Consider the following 21,331-nt stretch of genomic DNA (forward strand, 5'->3'; position numbering starts at 1 on the left):
CTGATCAAAACCCCAAACTGCTGTTTTGGTTTGATAAGTTTCTGTTTGATAGATAAAACAGGATTAACTAGGCTGGCCACAGATTTTAAAAAATTCACAACCATGTTTTTTTTAAGGCAAAAGTTCCTATTGTGTTATGGTACTTTTATGTTGTACTTCTCAAGACAAAATTTGTTTGATATATTTCTCATGACAAATATTTTCTAATTTTAATACAAGCCAGAAAAAATGTTTTTATCTACTTGAAGACTTTATGATATATTTTTGTTACATAACTCAGAAAAACAAATCTGGATTTTTCTATGTTTATTTACAGAGAATCAAATTATTTTTAACTTCAAATATTTTACTGACCAACTTCACATATTTCTGTTGGCAAACAGAAAAGAATAAGAAAGACAGTTGGTTTTCCCAAAACTAATGTGATTTTAAAGCACTGCTCCTTAACTTCGATCACAAACATGATGATGCACTGTCCTAAAGGAGAAAAGAAATGCCTAGAGCATTTACAGGAATACTCTTCTCTCAGACACCCTCCTAAGAAGACTTACCTTCTCTATAACCAAATCGCCTGCAGAAGTGTCTCCCAGACACCTGCAAGTTGCAGCAGACAAGTAGGGTAAGAGAAGCATCAGGGGCCCAAGCACGACTTCTGGTTAAGGGTTCAAGATTAAAGAGGAAAAATCTTTTTCAGGACCTAGGAGCAGACTGGTGATGAGGACCCAGGATCAAGAGGGATAAACAGGTCCTCTTCTAAAGCTTTTTAAAATTTCAGTTTCTGCCCTGGCCAGTTGGCTCAGTGGTAGAGCGTCAGCCCAGCATGTGGATGTCCCGGATTCGATTTCCGGCCAGGGCACACAGGAAAAGCACCCATCTGCTTCTCCACCCTTCCCCCATCTCTTCTCTTTCTCTCTTTCTCTCCCACAGCCAAGGCTCCACTGGCACAAGTTGGTCCCGGGCAAGGAGGATGGCACCATGCAGGCGCTAGAATGGCTCTGGCTGCAAAGGAGCAACGCCCCAGATGGGCAGGGCATCACCCCCCAGTAGGTTTGCCAAGTGGATCCCTGTTGGGCGCATATGGGAGTCTGCCTCTCTGCCTCCCCACTTCTCACTTCAGGGAAAAAAATTTTTTTTCAGTTTCTTTTGAATGATTCCAAATTTTTGCCAGGCTGCATGGCTCATTTGTCAACTCACTGCTATCAGCAGCAAAAATGTTAGTAACAGATAAAATTTTTTCTTCACTCAATCCTAACTTAAGATTCAAATCAAGAATAGAGAACTTGGCCCTAGCCGGTTGGCTCAGTGGTAGAGAGTCGGCCCAGCATGTGGATGTCCTGGGTTCGATTTCTGGTCATGGTACATAGGAGAAGCACCCATCTGCTTCTCCACCCTCCCCCTCTTGCTTCTCTCTCTCTCTCCTCGCCTCCCACAGCCATGGCTCGATTGGAGCGAGTTAGTTGGTCCAGGACACTGAGGACTGCTCCATGGCCTCTGCCTAGTTGCTGAGCAACAGAACAAAGCCTCAGGTGGGCAGAGCATCACCCCCTAGAGTAGGTTTGTTGGGTGGATCCCAGTTGGGGCACATGTGGGAGTCTGTCTCTGCCTGCCCTCCTCTCACTGAATTAAAAAAAAATAGAGAACTTTAACATAAAAAAGATATTTTTAATTTTCCTTTAAAAAATTGTGACAAAACCGACATTAAGAAAAACTAAAAGTAAACACATCTAAAGTTGATAATGTACAGAAAGGTTAAAGGATACTCAGAAAGACACAAGAAGAAACATTTTCAATGACAAAAAGCACCAATAGAAATCAGGACCCAGAGTTCTTTTCCTTTCTTTTCCTGTTTCCTTTCTTCCCTCCCTCCCTTCTGTCCTTCTCTCTTTTTTGGAGGCTGGGGAGGGGGGCTGCAGTTTACACAGTATTAGTGGGTTTCAATAGTTCACTTGCTCTATTATGTATGGAAGGCAAGGAGCAAGAACAGGGAAACCAACGGAAAAGCTAGTGGGACAGCCAAGGTAAGAAACCACAGTGCCTTGGGTCCCACAGAGAGAATGCAGCCTAGCAGATGTGCCAGGAGGGGAAGAACTGGAGAGGGTGGCTACAGAGGCAGAAAAAGGTAAGTGTCAAGGAAGACTTGTACTATATTTCCAGCTTGTAAAACTGGAAAAAGTGGTGACCATTCACTGAAGCAAGGGACAGTGGAAGAGGACCACCCCTGAAAGCAAAGCTCAGGAGTTGCATATGTTAAGCTCAAGGTAACAGCAACCTGGACATAAGTTTGAGCTCAGAAAAATTTCTTTGAGAAAAGATAGTTCTAGGTCAATGAAATGATTAGGCCAGGATTTTCTAAATTAAACTCACAAACTAAAACATAAGAACTTCTATATGACTCAAGTCCATGAGCTATCAGGTCCAGTATTTTATGCCCTTATATCATCAATACACATTGAAAAATAACAACTGTCTAACATAGTCAGTAACAAGCATCAAAAGGACAGTACCTGCTTTGTTTCTTGAGCGGTTCTTAAGTCTAAGAGGATGTAACCTACTGTTTCCTTGGCTGAAGTTGAAGGATCCAAGGCAAAACACTGGAGTTTGATAGGAGTGCGCTGTAGCCTGTAACATAACAATTTATAAGGAAAATAGCTCTTGCTTAATATTAAACTGATTTTCTATTACCCTTGAAACAGCTGTGTACTACTATCAAGATGCATTATTTTCTGAAAAACTCTTCAATGGGCAAAACTATTAATTTTATCTATTTATCTATAAACCAACTATATACAAAATATGTCAATAATCTTAGTCTCTCAAAAAAAAAAATCTTAGTCTCTCTCATCTAAGAGGCTGTCATCTAGGTCAATGTTTTTCAACCTTCTGTGAGGAGAAGTAGATGGTCACCTCTCCCGTGTGCCCTGACCAGGAATCAAACCCAGGACTTTCACACACAAGGCCGACATTCTACCACTGAGCCAACAACCTGCCAGGGCCTGATATTCTAAAAAAATAATAATAATAATTTTTTTTATATTCTCTAAGAATTTAATACTTTTATAAATAAACCCACGAACTGATCTAGCAATATTTATTTTCTTTCTCTCATTTTTAACTTTGCACTTTGATTTTAGTATTAAAAAAAGAGCAAGTACTGAAGTTATTAGGGGTTTTCCAAAAGAAAATATCTTTTTAATCCTTTTAAAAATAAAAGCATCAGTGTTCTTGCATGCTTGTGGCCATCAGAGTTCATGAAATAAATAAAAGGCTTTAACTTATAGGCTACTTTATATACTAATAAAGTGTTTAAATGTCTAAAATTAAGTGTAAAATTACTTAGAATCTTTTATATAATTATACTACACACATAACTATATGTCCTTAGCAAGCCAGATAAAGTATACAATAAATGAATAGAAATTACAACAAATTCCAAAGCATGTTTAATATTGGCAGGTATCATTACAACGCTTCTATAAAAGAACATCTATTCTCTCATACATTAGCCAAAAAAAGAAAGAAGAAAAGAAAAGCTAGATGTAGAGACTAAAAGCTAAGCTCTGGTGCTACACTGCCTGGGCTCTATCCATCTGACCAACGTAGGACACATTACTTTACCTCTTAGGCCCAGATTTCTCATCTGTACTATGGGGGAAATAACAGTACCTACTTCAAAGGGTTGTTCTTATTTTTAAATGATTATTATTGCAAAGTTCTTTTAAAATTTCCCAGCACATTAATAATAACATTTGTTGAGTGGTTTTTTTATTACTATAATCTAATGAGATATATAATTTGATTTATTTATAACAGCCTTAAAAAGAACAGAACAAAGTGAAAGTAACAGTCACCTGTGTTGATGGAGTGCTTTCCTATCAATTTCCCAGGCTAACTCAGTAGCAAATTCTGGCTGGTCAGCATGGTCCACAGGATCAGTAGCCAGCTGTTCTCCGTCAAACTTTGCTTCTACTATAAGCATATGCTTTGGACGTTTGGGGAAATGGCGACCTGGAAAAAAAATTATACAGGTTAGTCAGAAGTACACAAAAATCAAATATCATCATTTAGCATATATTTTATTTATTTTTTAATTTATTGGGATGACATGGTTTGCCAAACCATACAGGTTTCGTGTATAACTCAATAGAACACCATCTACACACCACATCATATATCCTCCACCCCAAGCAAAGTCTCTTTCCGTGCCCATTCCGCCCCTGCCCTCCCCTCACTCTGCCTCCTCTTCCTCTGGTTACTGCCACCTGTTGTCTCCGTCCCTGTGTTACACAGGGAAGTCTATCTCTTCATCTCCTCCATCCCATACCCTCACTGAACCTCTCCTCTGACAGCTGTCCAGCTGTTCACTGTGGCCGTGCCTGTTTTTACTTTGTTCCTCAGTTCACTGTGTTCATTAGATTCCACATATAAGAGAGATCATAGGGTATTTGTCTTTTTCTGCCTGGCTTATTTCACTTAGCATAATAATCACCAGATCCTTCCATGCTGTTGCGAAAGGTAAGATTTCCTCCTTTTTTATAGGCACATAATAATATTCCATTGTGTAAAACTGATATGTTAAGAGTGGTTGACTTATCACGTATTGCATAAACTACCTTGCTAACATGTTCACATTCAAATTGTGTTCATAAAAAACATGAATCAAACTGAAAACTATAATTTATAAATTAGTGCTTCTCAAACCATGTGCCTGTGAATCACCTGGGACCCTATAAACTGCAGATACAGGTTCAAACGTCTAGAGTAGGCCTGAGAGTCTGTCTTTCTAACAAGACACAGGTGATGTCAATGTTGCTGTTCTTGGTTCACATCTTGAGCAGCAATGATCTCAATAACATTTATAAACAACAAGTTAAAAAATGTGGTAACACCAATTTGAGATAGTACCATACCACTATTATATACAACAGAGTCCTCTGGAGAGTTAAAAAATAATCAAATTTACCTGTATATTCATTTTACTGTTAACCCAGTTAAGAAAATTTTGCCAATTAGCTAAAGAAAAATAAGCAAATGTATTTGTTCATTTTATTCTCAAGGGCAATGCTGTATATTTGCAAGAAATATTAAATTATTCTATTTATACATCACATTTCATCTGGACTGAGCCCATTTCTTCACTGTTCACTGAAAGCATATTTGGAGACCTGTATTATGTCAGATGACGTGATGCAAAAAAAAATAGTAAAACACAGTACTTGCCCTCAAGGAATATGGTCTAATGGAAAGAAAGAAATCACTGAAAACAGGAAGCTAAAGAACTAAGCAGGACAGGGTAACAAGCTTTACAGGTCTGGTGAGACAGACCCTAGTAAGGGGACTCTTAATCACTGTTAAGTAAATTCACCCTGGTACAAGCTTAGTTAGGAATTAAGCTGGTGAAAAAGACCTTGATTGCAAACCTGCGAGTTTCACCTGAGTCTCTCACTGAAACTCCCTAGAAAGAATCTTGCTAGATATGGCTCTCCCAATTAGCACTCACAGAGATTTCTCTCTGGACCTCATTTTCAGCTGCTCTAAAAGATCACTAGGATCCCCAAATGAATTTCACATGTCAAAAGACCTATATTTTTCAGACTATCATAACTATAATCTCCAATAAGCTTGAGAACAAAGGCTATATAGCGCAATAAATAGGTACTCTCTTATCCCAAAGACAAGTAATACCTTGAGGACAGAAATCCTGTCTTTTTTCATCCTTAAAATTCAGTATATGGCCTGAATTCAGCTTGTGGTAGAAACCCAATCATTTTCTTTTGAATAAAGGGCATTTCTAGAATTGTAGTTGAGAAACTGCAAGCTGCTCAATACATATATACTGCTCACAGGAAGTAGGGGATATTTCAAAATGAATATGAAGCTATACAATATCCCCTTCTTTCTGTGAGCAGGTTAGTTGAAAGGCTGGGAACACATGAAGAGAGATGAGACTGAAATTCAGAATGCAAGCAGTCTACCATAAAGGGTATACTATTCTAAGAAGTATAGGCATTATCCTTTAGGACTCCAAAGGATTTTAACAAAATTAGATTTGCATTTCAGAAAGAACAGCCCCAGACAGTGATGTGGACAGTCGATATTTTCTACACAGGAAGAAAACATTTATGAAACAGACTACTGAAAATATTATTATAATAGATTAGGTGGGTGAGTACCCCAAAGCAGAGCACTCACAATTGGAAATTCATTCATTTAAAAGTTTATATGAAGCACCTGCTATTAATTTTAAAATAAAGTCAACAACAGTTGGTGAGACCATGAATTTGAGAATGGAGAGGGGAGAGGAAGACTCCCAGGTTCTCAGCTTGAGGCAAGTGTGGCTGTGATGAATGGAAAGACAAACACACCAGGACAGTTCAAAGGGAGGGCCAAATGCCAGCTTTAGATATGTTTGTAGCAACACCTAACTGACATCCCTGATTCCACTCCTTTTCCCTGCACACTGCTACTAAACTAAACCTGCAAAAGATCTTATCCTGCTTAGGAATATACGTCACCTCCCTATTTTAGCACATTAAACTATTTATCTTTCAAGATCCTCCAAGGCCTGCCTGACCAGGCAGTAGCACAGTGGACAGAGTGTTGGCCGGGAACGCTGAGGATCCAGGTTTTAAACCCTGAGGTCGCCGGCTTGAAGCCCAAGGTCACTGGCTTGAGCAAAGGGTCACTTGCTCTACTGTAGTGCCCTGGTCAAGGCACATATGAGAAAACAATGAACATTACTAAGGTGTCATAAGTGATGCTTCTCATCTCTCTCCTTTCCTATCTGTCTCTGTCCCTTCCTCTCCCTCTCTCTCACTTGCTCTCTCGCTATAAAAGAAAAATAAGGGAAAAAAAGCCTCTGAGGCCTGTTCACTCTAGTTATACAAGCTTATTTCTTACCACAATGCTACTAAATATTCACCCTCCTTACCCTATGGATGTTGCTGACCTCCTCACTGTTCCGCCTACCATGCCAACGCCCACATAGTGCTGGGTTGTCCAGTGGCCTGCAATGACTGTCTTCTATCCACCTATGTAAAGTGTACTAACCATCCAAATCACTTCGGCGATCATCTCCACCTACCCCCAAAACTTATATTTATAGCCCGTATCACATATTTTCCATATAGTAGATCCCAACATATCATGTCCTGCACATGAATTTGATATTCCCAAATTGACAAAACCCTACATCCTTGAAGGGAAAGAGAATGCCTCATATTTCCATCTCCTCATAGCATAGAACACAGTCCTAAGTCCGAAAGCTTTTCTTATTTTGAATTTATTGCGGTGACACTGGTTAACAAAATTACACAGGTTCCAGGTGCCCAATTCTACAACGCATTTTCTGTATACTGTATTGTATGGGATTTCAGTCCTATGTCTTTTAAACAATTAGCAACATAACAATGAAAACTGTCCCTACTCTTTACAGCTTCTCATTTTACTGTTCCAAAACTCAAAAATCAGAATGTTTACTTCCCTATCACTCCACAAAAAGTGCCAGGCCTCCACAAAAGACCTCCCGTGAGGGGGGAAGGGGAGAACAGCCAGCTCAACATGGACTCCTTCTTGCATGTTATCTATAACCTGTCCTCAATTTACCTATCAACTCCCATGTGCTCCACTTTCCAGCAATCTGCTCTCCAACCCCACTGACTCTAAGCAATCACAGAACGTATCTTGCTTTTTCATACTTTAAGTGCCCTTTCTGCTTCCCATTGCCCAGAATGTCCCTTCCTTTTTTTCACCTGACAAATTCCTAGCCATCCTTCAGAACCCAAATAAATGTCGCCTTCTTTGGGGACCCTTCCCCAGCTTCCCCAAAGGTGGTTATTTATTCCCTCTTCCTCGGGCTTGATGAATTATTTGAATGGGTCTCCAGCAACTGTCCCTCACTCAACAAACCAAACTTCAGGGCATGTATAACAGACCGTCCTGACAACCTCTCAGTCCCCCAGCAAGACTTATAAAGGCCATGGCCTCCCCAATACTCTGAAATGGCAGAAAACATGTATTCGAGTCAAAGGAAAATGTTGCAAATGGTGTTGCCAAGGGGTCGCTGCACAGACGGGCTTTCCAGGCACACTTTCAGCTCACATATAAAAGTCATCGACGCGCTGCTTCTGCTGGAAATCGTTTTTCCTACCTTCTTCGGGGCCGCGGCTCGTCACGCTAAATATCACCCATCCCTAATAGCGCTCTCAGTCCCTCGGGGGACGTTGAAATCAATCGCCTAACAGACCTCACCACGTACGACGACGAACGAGTCTTCGGGGACACAAAAGCAAAGATGGCAAGGTCTGCAGGGTTCACAGACTCGCTCCCGCACCGCGGTTAAAACTCAGGAAGCAGCAGTTGCAAAAAGCCATCCTGCGCCGCTCACCTTCTAGGACGGACACGACGATGAGCAGCTGGTCGGACTTGGAGACCATGGTCGCGGTCTGCGGCCCGCAAGCGGGGTGTGGAGGGACGGGAGGCCCGGGTGAGTTTCGGGGAGCCTGCGACGCCCCGCGGGGCTCCCACCTCCCGCCCTCGGCCCCGGACGCGCGGCCCCAGGACCGCGGCCCGGTCCCGCCGCCGCCGCCGCCTGCAGCGTGCCCGGCTCCCCGACCCCGGGCCGCCAGCCCAGCCCGTAACCCTGCCGCGGCTCAAGGCAAAACGCCGCTCCGCCACCCGGCGGGGCCAGTCTGCAGGCAGAGGCGAGCCCGCCGCCTGTGGACCTTTTGCCGCCTGCGTTGTCGCTTTTCAAACGCCCGGGCCGCCGCAGCGGCCACAGCCGCGCCCCGCTTCCGCCTAGCAACCAGGCCCGCAGGCCCAGTGCCCCGGAAGGCTGGAGGACAAAGGGTGATAGAGACTGGGGCAGTCGAGGATAGAACGCCGCTTAGCGCGCTTCGTCGCCTGTCCTTTTATGCTTGGTTCCAGAGCCCTAAGACTAGTTCATTACCTCACAGCGCCCCCTGCTAGCCAGACCGGGAAAGGCGAGCGATGCTGTGGGAACCAGCTGCGCAGGCGCACTACTGCAGTAAATGCTTGCGGGAGTTCCCCTGAGTGTGAGTGTAGTTTGTTCTCTGCTTTCTGCCCCGACACACCTGGGAAATATATCAATAGAATTGTTGTTGTGGTTGTTTTTAATCTAGCTCTATTCAGATCTCTAGTGTCAGCACTGCTTAAAACTCAAGTCACGAAAAAATAATGTCTTAAGTCTGAATTCTAAAATTGCCCAGGAGCGGCACCTCGTTGGTACGCTTTGAAAACAAGTAGCGTCAATACGGTAATTACTGTAACTGGTGGTGGTGACGTAAGCTCTCTAAGAATTTCCTGTACAGAAAAAAAATGACCCTAAAACAAAAACATTGTCACGTGGGCAGAAAAATTAAAGGTATACGTTCGTCGGCTTTGTGACTACCAAGTAACTAATTAGCAAAATCAAGACGAAAAAATTAAATAGAGCTTCCATATGCGATCAACTGACAATTTTCTCTTTACAACTCCCCATTCCTCACTCGTCGAAATATTAGGAATTAGGAAATATTAGAAATCCTTTCGAGTTTACCTAGCTTGAAATTGGACCTTGGAAGAGGGGAGGAAGAGAGAATACCCCCTACCATCACCTCCTCTATCTTCACCCCCTTACCTCCTACTTTGTGCCCAAAAGAAAAAGACGAGGATGTGGAGATTGGACTAGAGGCATTCCTGAAATGAGGCATTCTGCAATTTTTTATTTAATTTTTATTTTTCAATTAACAATATTCGCGCCTCGGACAAACCTCATTGACTACGATACTGCCACTCCACAAAGTTGCGTAATGCAATTTAAAATCAAAGTAATGATCTACTTTGGGTTCATCCTTAAACTGCATTTTTTTGTGGAAGATGTGAAACAGACTTAAAGGTAGACAGAATAATATAATGAGCCCGCAGGTGCAGACACAGCTTCAGCAATTACCAACTAGACACCAATCATCTCCATCTGTTGCCTCCTTTGAAGAAACTTCCTAACAGCCTATCAGTTTATCTCTTTCCATATGTTCCTCTAAAAAATAAAGATTTTTTTTTTTTAAATCTTAAAATATTACCATACTTCCCCATGTATAAGACACACTTTTCTCAGGAATCCTTAGTTCAGGACTTATATGTAATAAATGCCATTTAGTTACTATCTTTTCATATAAACAATCTTAGATCTTAATTAGTAGTTGTAAAAGAACTAGGAAATGTCATCAATACACCTCGTTTTACTTTAGAATATTCATCAGGGCTTAAAATCTAGGTTTCAACCATCACTGAATACCAGAGAATAACCTCAGTCAGAGAAAAGTCTGACAAACCATTAAAATTAGCTGAGAAACTTTTCTACATAGTAAAATTTTACATAGTTTTCTTCTGAATCCCCCCACAAAGAAAACACTATTACTGTACTTCTAAAATCATCTCATCATAGCTACTGAGAAATTTACATATAATAATTGGCAGTTTGGGTATTTTCTTTTCTTAATAGACTAAAAACTTAATGACATGATATTTCCCATCTATCTCATCTAGAAATGGAATTGTAATTCCATCAGCATCTACAGCCTCCCTATCTGTTATTCAATAATCTAATTTCCTTTCATTTGTGATATAGAACAGTAGTAAATTCAGTTCTAACATAGCTCATTATATTTTAGCTTAAACCCATAAGAGAAAATTTTGTTATAAGTTTATGAAGTGTCAGTTACTGATTCAAAATACATAACTAAATGCTAATGAATTATAAATTGTTTTGTCTATTAGACATTGTGAGATTTGTTACATTATAAACATGCAAATTCAAGCAGACAAGTTTGATTAAGTGCTTGATTCTGAATTCAGTAGTTGGTCAACATAAAAGCTTCTATTAGTTAACATTCTACTTCTATGAATTTATACACACACATCCAAAAAAAAGAGCATTTTGACATTTTAAGGCTTTTTTCTGTACCCATTTTACATTAAAAAAAATACTTTACTTGTAGTATGTCTCTTTATTTTTTATCTTTTCAACAACTTCTGAGGCCACCATAGGAGGGAGCAGGAGCTGCGTTGCCACTTCCTCAGCCCCCTCTCTCTCGTGGTCCCCTCCCTGCCACACAAACATTCTCACACACACCTATTAAAATGTAAGACAAGCACCCAGGGTTAATAAAATTAACACATCTATTAAATAACTGCTCTTTGTAAGAGCACGGTGCCAGACCCTGACCTTCAGGAGGTGTTTGGAACACACCCTCCTTCTGGAAGCGGGAGCAGGAGTGGAGGAAGTAACCAGTGTTCACTTAGTGCCAAGGGAGTTGGGCTTCCAATCCAGGATCTGATCTCATAGAACTTGGCAATTAATTTGTGTGCCTTTAATCCCTTGAAGAAGGGCCGCCAATGTCGATGAGAGGACAGGCAGGGTAGCCCAGTAGCAGAGTCACACATACCGTCATTCCAAGGTCCACAACTTAATAGCTTTGTGACCTGGCCAAGTCATTTTTCTCTGAACCTCAATCTTCCCAGTGGTAAAATAGAATTAATAGTCCTTATGTCAGACGGTTTTTGCAAGGATTAAATGGCATTGCTACTGTGAGGGGCCTAGGCTCTGATGAAATCCCCCCTGAATGTGGTAGCTATTTTTTATTGTTATGTGAAGCAAAGTTAATCAGATTCTTATATGCCCTCACCTTGGCCTATACATTAAGTTCTAGGGGCACTATGGCCCCTCTCCAGACCATCCCAAAGTCAAACACTCCTTCAAAGTACACAGGTGCTGTTAACTTGCTGGTCCAGCGGGCTGGGCAGGGCCTGAGCAGGCAGCCCTGTGGCTGTCTAAGGGCCAGTGCCTCTCTGCCACAGCTGGTCATTGTCATGCAGTAAAAGCCAGTTCTTTCTAAATTCCCCCAGGAAACTAGAATTACAGATTTTTTATGTGATCCCATTCAGTTTTTAAATGCTGCTCATTATACTGCTCACAAAAATTAGGGGATACTTTATCACTTCATATGAAAGCTAGAAAATAACCCCTAATTTTTGTGAGCAGTATAATTTCAGTTAAACAAGCAAACAAAAAACACTGCATGAGCCAGACCAAGACTTCTGCCAGCCACAAATTAGTTACTGTACCTCTGACCTCAACTCACTGAAGTGGTTATAACAGGTGTCCCTGAAGGGTAGAACACTGATAGTGGTCAGGAAAGTAGAGAGAGCCTGAACCCGGGAAGGAGAAGGTTGAAGGAGAGTGATGAGGACCCACAGTTTGCTCCCTAGCAGAGCCTTTGGGAGGGGACAGAAACAGGGACTGGCCCATGGGGTCCCTAGGGAAGTGAGACCTTAGCTGCAATTTATCATCGTTGGTACAGGTTCTTATGCCCCCAATTTGACACTGAATTCACAAACTCACTAGGCTTCAGGGGACTATGCAGTTTGGATGATGGACAGCTGCTCAGTGACCAGCATGGGCAAAAACTCGCAAGGCCTCTCTGCAAATATTTGTTCCGTGTCAGAACCCGAGCACTTCTGAACAGCATTTTGGGTGTGGAGGAGGGAGCTCCAATGATGACTGAGATTGAGTGACCTGTTTCCCGGCAGAAGGAGCTTGCGGTTGTGAATTTAAGAGTCTAAATTTTTTTTAAAAAAATCAAACATTTCTTGCACTTCCTTCTTTGTGACCTAAGCTTGATGGGATTATTTTAGGCTGGGATGAGCTCTGAGCTACCCTGTCATGGGGGGGGGGGGTATCACAGTGGCTCTCTCTGAGGCAAAATACAGAGTGGAGGGTATGAGAATACCTGTTACTCCACAGAGAACAGACTACACTGGAGACAATTCTGGAGCTGTGGACAAGGGTGCCAGCCACCAGAAAGGCTGCTTCGCGGCTTTGGAGAGACTATTCATTGGTAGAGTGCCTGCATAGTAGAGGCAGAGACTTTTGAGAAGGATTCATTTTAGGGATAGAGGATAGAACAGACAGTAGATGCTTAAATGAAAGACCTGCCACTATAACACTATGACATTGAAAAACACTGTGACATTGTGGGACTTTGATTCATTTATTATGTAATGTCTGATGTGGGTCAGTATTTTTTTTCCTTTAAAAAGCTTCCTTTGAAATACTGAAGCCAATAGTGGATGAAGAGCTGGTGCCAGCCTACTCAGCTGTCTGATGGAGAAATCCCCCAGGCTTCTGGGTTCATATCCATCAGCTTGTTCGATTTTAGCACCTGTCTCATCCCCAGTTGCTTTTCCAGAATGCTACCTTCGCCATGAAGCTCCATAAATTTTCCCAATTTAAACTTGGGCTTCTTCAGCATTCTGACTTTTCTAACAAAGACATCATGGAGTGGATAAATAGATTAGCAAGTCTTTTCTTTGTCTTTTCCAGTGTGATCTGGAATCAATTGATTGACCAGTTCTTTCAAGTCATTTGTCTGCACCTCTTGGGTCATGATTTCTGTCTTCTTCCAATTTTGGAGGAGCTGTTGAAGCTGAGCATAAGATGTCTTCCAAATCTGATTGTTGCATATTTTAGTAAAACCAATACCGAATAGATAAAGCAAATAACCGCTGGTAGTCTTGACATCAATATGAGCTTCAACCATGGTCTGCCATTTTTTTGACCATGGAGCACATTGTGTCACGGTTAAGATCCATGCCGTGGAAATCAGTCAGGCAGTTTTTGCCCTGAACAGCCTCAGAAATTAGCTTGAATTTCCTAAATGCAACTTCACTATTCTGCAGATCAGCTAGGCTTACTTCAAACACATGACCCTTGAGACTATCAGATACGATTTGGGTTCCTTGAGTTCTCGTGACTGGTGCTTTTCCAATATTTCTCATATTGAACATAGCAGGTATTTTTACATCATACTAATCTTTCTTAGAAAACGAATCAACCACTTTCTTTTTGGCTCCCTTTTTGCCACCCTTTACAAGGCTTTTGTTCTTGCCGACCGTCATGGTGATGCTCAGATATCCGAAAGGGGTCTAATAATTCTATTTAAATAACATTTACTTGATGTGGGATATTAAGTAAAAAAAAAACACTTTATTTTTTTGTTTGTCATTATTTTCTTATTAGGAATTTTAACACTGTTTTGAAACAGTGCATCCCAAATTATTGTTTAAATTAACAAGTCATTATGTTAATAGCACAAGTCTAGTGAAGTACAATCCGTTCATTAAGTTCCATGAGATAGGGACCTTGTCTGTTTAACTCTCTATCCCCAGAATCTAGAATAGCAATCGGCACAATAGGCATTCAATAAACTTTTTTTTTAGGCAGTAGATGGACTCTAAACATAACATGATATGCTATGTTTGACTAACATCCTCTATTATAAAGTAAATCTATCCAAATAGTAAACATTTTTTGGAATATTCATTTCTTTAAATAAAATGCTATAATATTATTTGGTTATATTTGGCTAGTAGCTTTCTACTTTTGTCAACCTTTTATACTTCAATTTTTTTTTAATGTAGAAATCAGAAGGTTTCAAGAACTTTCTCCTTTTTCTTACCTGGACCAAAATAGAACCATCAGATTCCCAAGAGTTTCTTCAAATTTCAAATACACAAATTCACCTCACTGTCTATCTTGGAAAATTTACCTCTGAACTTAATTAGAGGAATTGAATAAATTTATCATATATCTATGTTCAGTCAAGTTCGCTGGTGATTTTTCTTTTTTTAAAATTAAAGCGAGCTTCGAAGTTCAGGAAAACTGAGCAGACATTCCAGGACTTGAGTTTGCTTCCATTTAAAAAGTATTAAGTGATATAACAAATGCATTGGACCCAATTATCAACCAATCTAAACAGGTAACTTACCACTTCTAAGCGTGGAGCTTAGGGAGTGCTCATTTTACACAAGTGGTCCGCTTTCTTTTCTTCTCGTCCTTTTCCCTAAAGTGTTTCTGCCTAGATCAATTAGCTTTCTCCCCACCAAACCTGGTTCTCATGAGTATGGGTGCCTAATGTTATCATTTTGATATGAAAAGGTGGAACTTCATAGCAGTTCCTTGTATTCATTAACTTTTAATCCAGTTAAATCAAACAATTTACTTTAATCTGGTACCCAGTAATCAGACTGTTATTTGACACTTCTTTTTTCCCTTCTCTTCTCAAACCAATCATGGCTATATTCACAGATAGGTTATTTATTTTGGTCAAAATTTCATTCATTGAGATATTTTGTTTGAGTCCTCTCCTCTCCCCCCCCCCCAAAAAAAAATCTTACTAGATTAAAAAGTTTTAAATTTTTGGAAATAGAATCTACAAAGTGGCTCATATTATATGTGTAGATCTTATCAGATACTACTTTTCATTCTAAAATCTCAACTATAAACCTTTCCACACACACAAGAAGAAGAGTTAATTTAATACATTTTTCCTTAATTTAAGAGATTTCTATTTTGGTATAGCTATTTCTTTTTCCTACTTTCATGTGTCAGCAAAATAGAAATCAATTTAAATTTAGATGATCAATATTCAGCTGGCCTGAATACTTCATTTCCTCTGTGGTCACGTGCAGTTATAATGTGTAGGAATGCATAACTAAAGCAAATTAAAAATAACTAAGTAATGAAGGATGAATGACAAAGAACCTATGAATCTGTAGTCTGCAAAATAAGTACTGCTGAGTTGAGTGGAGCAGAAGTAGAAATCCCCAAATAAGCATCTTTGAAGGGCAGAAGATTTTTCTATTAAAATGTAACTTTTTGGCATCTAAGTAATCTTCAAAAACATACACTTTCAATGCAGTTACATTTTTTCCTAGAAAATAATCATGTGCATTACCCTGCACCTGTTGTTATTATCACCAGTCCCTCTTTCTATACCCTCAAATGTATTGATTTCCTCGGCATACATTAAAGCTATGAAATAAAATATGAAATTTCATCCAAGAACGAAACAGATAAGAATGTTTTAAAGTTGACCTGCTTTTCTTTAGATAATTCTAATGTTATTTTAAGATATTTCAACACATTTAAAGGACTGTATGAATTACCTGAAAGGGCACCACTTTTTAAAAGCATTATGAATTTTAAAAAAATAAGCAAAATAAAAAGCATATGGGTTATTTTTGTGATACTATAGTTACTGAATTCTCTCTTCAATGTAATTCTTCAACTTGATAATGTGATAATATATAAATTATTCACAAAGAAGTGTATCTGGATCACTTCTTATCAGCATTGATAGTTAAAGATTAGAATTCCAGGATATTACAGGTAAACACTTGAAGCAAAAATTCTATTATTGTGATTTGCTTTAAGATCATTGTCATTGTCTGACCAGGCAGTGGATAGAGCATTGGAATGGAATACAGAGGACCCAAGTTCAAAACCCCAAGGTCGCCAGCTTGAGTGCAGGCTCATTCAGCTTGAGCACACGTTCACCAGCTTGAGTGTAGGGTCACTGGCTTGAGCATGGGATCATAGACATGACCCTATGGTCACTGGCTCAAGCCCAAAGGTAGCTGGCTTGAAGCCCAAAGTCACTGGCTTAAAACCCAAGGTCGCTGGCTTGAGCCCCAGCTTGCTAGCTTGACCAAGGGGTCACTCACTCTGCTGTAGTCCCCCGGTCAAGGCACATATGAGAAAACAATCACTGAACAACTAAGCTGCCACAGTGAAGAATTGATGCTTCTCATCTCTCTCCCTTGTCTCTCTGTTCCTATCTGTCCCTCTCTCTGACTCTCTGTCTCTGACCAAAAACATTATTGGCATTTGTGATTGCTGAAAGCCCTCAACTCTTGTAATCAACTATATTATTATGCTGTAATTAATGAAAACTTTTAAAGTTAATATTTAAGATGCTAGCCTGGCCGGTTGGCTCAGTGGTAGAGCGTGGGCCTGGCGTGCAGAAGTCCCGGGTTCGATTCCCGGCCAGGGCACACAGGAGAAGCACCCATCTGCTTCTCCACCCCTCCCCCTCTCCTTCCTCTCTGACTCTCTCTTTCCCTCCCGCAGCCGAGGCTCCATTGGAGCAAAGATGGCCCGGGCGCTGGGGATGGCTCCTTGGCCTCTGCCCCAGGCGCTAGAGTGGCTCTGGTCGCAACAGAGCGACCCCCCGGAGGGGCAGAGCATCGCCCCCTGGTGGGCAGAGTGTCGCCCCCTGGTGGGCGTGCTGGGTGGATCCCGGTCGGGCGCATGCGGGAGTCTGTCTGACTGTCTCTCCCCATTTCTGGCTTCAGAAAACTACAGAAAAAAAAAATTTAAGATGCTATTTAAGGCCATTAACTTAAATCAATCCTTACAGAAACTGAAGCAACTTCTCTTTCTCTATTTACTCTGACTAAAGCAACTTCTCTTTTTCTATTTATTTTAACCTATGGAGTGAAACTCAGTTTATAGTAAGATCATAAACCTGTATTTTGAGGAATTCTTTAATATTACACATGTTGTGTCAGTATCAGTACACTTTCAGCTGCAAGAAATCAAAACCTTTACCCCAACTAGTTTACTGAATAAGGAGATGTATGCACTTGGCATTTTAGAAGTAGGAAGGGTTTCAGGGTTGGGACAGTCCCTACAAATCCCTCATTTGTGTCCTACCCTTTGAGTTGTTTCATCCTCGGGTCAGCTTCCCTCACTGGGGAGGCTGTCAGAGTCCCAAGTTTCACAATAGTGCAAAGTGACTCCCAGAGAAAACGTATCTGTTTTGGGGGTTTTCTCCAAACAGCATTTTTCTTTCCAAGTAACTGGGGTCTCATTGATTGACATTGACTCTCATGCTCATTTCTGAACAATCATATGCCCAGGGGAATGCCACAACTGGTTTGCCTGGGCCCTATTCCAAAACCAATCACAGTTGCAAGGGGTTGGGATAACCTATAAACCAGCCAAGTCCAGCTCCAAGGCTGGAGATGAACTCATCTTTCTCTGAAGCACACGGGTTGTAAAGACATTAAAGAAAGTTAGAGTACAGTTAGGAAGGGAGAAGGGAGTAGTTCTATCAATGTGTAGCAGAACAGTATAGTAAAGCTGGGTTTTTTCTTTTTTAAGTAGATAGTTGCCTTTTGATGTTGTTCTAAACATTCAATAAAAGGCAACAAAATGTTATAGAGAAGTAATTATCAAAGTGTGTGTGTGTGTGTGTGTGTGTGTGTGTGTGTGTGTGTGTGTGTGTAGGGTAGGGTAGTAGAAGCATTTAAGAGTATTTTTATTCAGGTAAAATGCCTCTCCCCCTCTGAACTGCACTTATGAGGCTTGCTTTCTTATCCCTTTGAAAGTTAGTTCTCTGAGGAGCCATGTTGGATCTGATGGATGATGGGCTTAAAAAGATTGAGAACCATTGCCATAGAAAAGGTTTTATAATTGGGTGGTCAAATAAACACTTGTAAAGGAATAAAATAATGTACCTAGTTATTGAAATTCCAACCTAGTATCAGCCTCTTTTCACTTGCTGTTTTGGTTCATAATTCGATGAGAAAAAAAAATAGTGTTCTTTTTTTAATCTCTTCAAGGAAAATAAAACAATTTTATTAACCTAGTACTAAGGAAATCAGCCAAACTTATCTTATTTTGTTGGTCCTATAGCTCACCTAAGACCATGTTTCTTGGCAGAGAATGGTGCAGAAATAACATAGCATTACTATCTTTTTCTCAGCAGAAGGCAAAAGAAATTTCTCAGAGTCCTGGGCAGCAGCGGTCACCATTTTAGACGGTAGAGACTCATCCTGGAAATGTTGGAAGAAGAGTTTTGTTTTAGTTTTTTTATTTTTTCTGAAAAAAGCTTTATTGTTTCCATTTGGTCCAACACATGGGAGAGGGCTTTAGGGTAAAGGGATGCCTAGTGGTTTCAGGGAGAGGTGTAGGCCAGACACCAGGTGATGCAGACAGGCCTTGCAAAGGCCTGGGGGCTCCAAGTGCTCCTATTTCTGCTTGAAGGTGAGCCTTTCGAGGAGATCCTTTCCCAGCCCAGCTGGGGGCTGGCCAGCCTGCGGAGGTTAGTTTCACCTCCGCATCTGGAAGTGGTTCTTCAGGAAGTCACAGAAATAAGGATCTGTGTGGGTAGGTCCTGGGGTAGGCAGACCCAGAAGGGCCTGGTTCAGGTTTGTCCCCAAGATCATGGCAGCTTCCATGGTGTCCCTAGTTTCACCCCACTCATCTTAGGAAGGCTTCAGCACGTTCTGGAAGAGACCATGACCACTGTGCTGGTTTTGCATCTTTAAAAGATACTGGGTGACCTGGCACTTCTTGGCCAACTCTCGGAAGCAGTGGCCCATCTCCTCCAGAGCCCCATTGTCCCGGTCACAACACAGGCCCACAGAGAGGGCGGTGGAAGAGCCCCGCAGACGCAGGCTTACCGGGCAGTTGACAGCAGCTTCTGCCTCGGTGGAATAATTCTGACAAGTTTGGGAGCTCATGGTTGTTCGGCAAAAAAGGAGTTAAAGTCAATGTTGCCTGGTCTCGGAGGCTGAGGATGGCTGAGGTGGTTCCGAACATGGTGACTGGGAGGAGACAGGAGGGCGGTCAGAGGCTGGGAGAAGGTGTCCCTGGGTCTGTTCCGTCCAAACGTTCTTGAAACAAGAGACAAATCCAGGGGAACGCTGAGGTCACTTTTAAAAATAACATGAGCTCTGTTTTAAGTTTAATATTTTTTCAAATTTTAAACAAAATAAAATTTAAATGTAGAAAATTAAGAAAATATAGAAAAGAATAAAAATTTTAAATTTTCATAATCTCTCCAGCTAAAGAACCACTGATAACATTTTGGCATCTCTTCTAATTACATATGACTCAGTCAATTATAATACAGATATATAATGCTCTTAAAAAAGTAATCCTTTATCATAAATGCTGTTTAGTAAACTTTCTTTTTTTGTTTGTTTGTTTTTCATTTTTCCGAAGCTAGAAACGGGGAGGCAGTCAGACAGACTCCCGTATGTGCCCGACCGGAATCACCCGGCTCGCCCACCAGGGGGCGATGTTCTGCCCCTCTGGGGCGTCACTCTGTTGCATCCAGAGCCATCCCCAGCGCCCGGGCCATCTTTGCTCCAATGGAGCCTTGGCTGCAGGAGGGGAAGAGAGAGAAAGAGAGGAAGGAGAGGGGGAGGGGTGGAGAAGCAGATGGGCGCTTCTCCTGTGTGCCCTGGCCGGGAATCAAACCCAGGACTCCTGCACGCCAGGCTGACGCTCTACCACTGAGCCAACTGGCCAGGGCCAGTAAACTTTCTTTAATACTATGAGCATTTCCCCTTTGTATAAATAATTCTTTTAAAACCTTCATATAATTATATAGTAGATTAATTAACCTATTTTGACTGGGGAGATATTTTACCCTTGCAGATAAAACAGTTTACCAGGCGAGACTGTCCTAACAACACAAATATAACCCTATCCTCCAAATTGAGCCTCCTGAATCCCAAAGTTAGCATTAAATCAGAAATTCAGAAGGGAAGCAAGGAATGAAACTCCTAATCATAAAACTAAAGTGTGACAAAGAGTGAGAACAAGACTGGGAATAATTCTGAGTCACGTGTGCTGGGATTTCCTGGAAGTTTTCAGATCCAAGTCAGAAATGCTGTTTTGTCTACGTGTGTCTGGACTCAACTTCTGTTTAGCTGCTCCTTGATTAAGATGAAGGCCTTCCTAAGTCAAGGTTGGACATGAAGTAAAAGGGAAAGGATCCAAAGAGTGGACCCCTGCCCTGTGGGGAGTAGACACTTGATAGGACAGTTTTCAGGGGAACAGAAGGGGGAGGCAGCTCGGTCCCACTCCGCCTCCTCATAGTGGAGAAGGCGCCACACTCCGGGGAGTGGACCGGATTCCTGGAAGCAGGTGTTGACCACAACAGTCCTGACAGCAGTGGCTCAGGTTACAGTGGGAAGCGTCATTGCTCTGAGGAATGGACCACTCAAAGACGCAGGAAGCCCAATATTTCTGCTTATCTCACACTTTGCGGCAGCATTTCCAAGACTTCAGATCCCTTCTAGCCACTTTCATGATTTTCCCATATCTGCCCACGACTTGCGCTATCGTTCATATTTTTCTTTCAACTTACTTTTTCCTAAGTTAAATATTTCATATTAAATTAAAACAACAACACAATTTTAATTGAAATTCAGAATCACTTACCACAAATAGAAATGGTGGGTGAGCTCATGAATTCAATGAAAACAAACATGCAACAGAACAAGTATTTAGTTGGCTAGGTGCTGCTGCTTGTCAAAGGCTCTTGAGCTTGAGGCCTGATTGCTGTTTGTTTAGCAAAAAAAAGTAGGGGAATGGGTAGGGAGGAATTAGCCAGTGTTAAAAAACATTACCAGCAAATCCAGACTGCCCAAGGACTTCCTCAGAAGAACGGCAAGGGAATTAAATCACTTTCACTGT

General features: G+C 41.2%; 1 protein-coding gene and 2 pseudogenes across 1 annotated transcript in view; all 3 read right to left on the reverse strand.

Annotated features, from left to right (window-relative positions):
- The window catches only part of CEP120 (centrosomal protein 120), a 68,071-nt gene extending 59,250 nt beyond the window's left edge, over positions 1 to 8,821 (reverse strand). Inside the window, exons 1-4 of the mRNA XM_066382101.1 lie at positions 8,721 to 8,821; positions 8,384 to 8,461; positions 3,849 to 4,005; positions 2,505 to 2,619 (exon numbers count right to left, since the gene is read on the reverse strand). Coding sequence (XP_066238198.1) covers positions 2,505 to 2,619; positions 3,849 to 4,005; positions 8,384 to 8,432 — 321 coding nt within the window. The 5' untranslated portion in view covers positions 8,433 to 8,461; positions 8,721 to 8,821. The remainder of the gene's footprint in view (positions 1 to 2,504; positions 2,620 to 3,848; positions 4,006 to 8,383; positions 8,462 to 8,720) is intronic.
- An 871-nt stretch (positions 8,822 to 9,692) lies between these two features.
- Positions 9,693 to 9,801, reverse strand: LOC136404584 (U4 spliceosomal RNA; annotated as a pseudogene).
- Positions 9,802 to 12,993: 3,192 nt separating this feature from the next.
- Positions 12,994 to 13,953, reverse strand: LOC136404290 (small ribosomal subunit protein eS1-like; annotated as a pseudogene).
- Between the last annotated feature and the right edge of the window lie 7,378 nt (positions 13,954 to 21,331).

Source organism: Saccopteryx leptura, chromosome 4 (genome assembly GCF_036850995.1).
Source record: "Saccopteryx leptura isolate mSacLep1 chromosome 4, mSacLep1_pri_phased_curated, whole genome shotgun sequence".
NCBI classification, from domain to species: domain Eukaryota; kingdom Metazoa; phylum Chordata; class Mammalia; order Chiroptera; family Emballonuridae; genus Saccopteryx; species Saccopteryx leptura.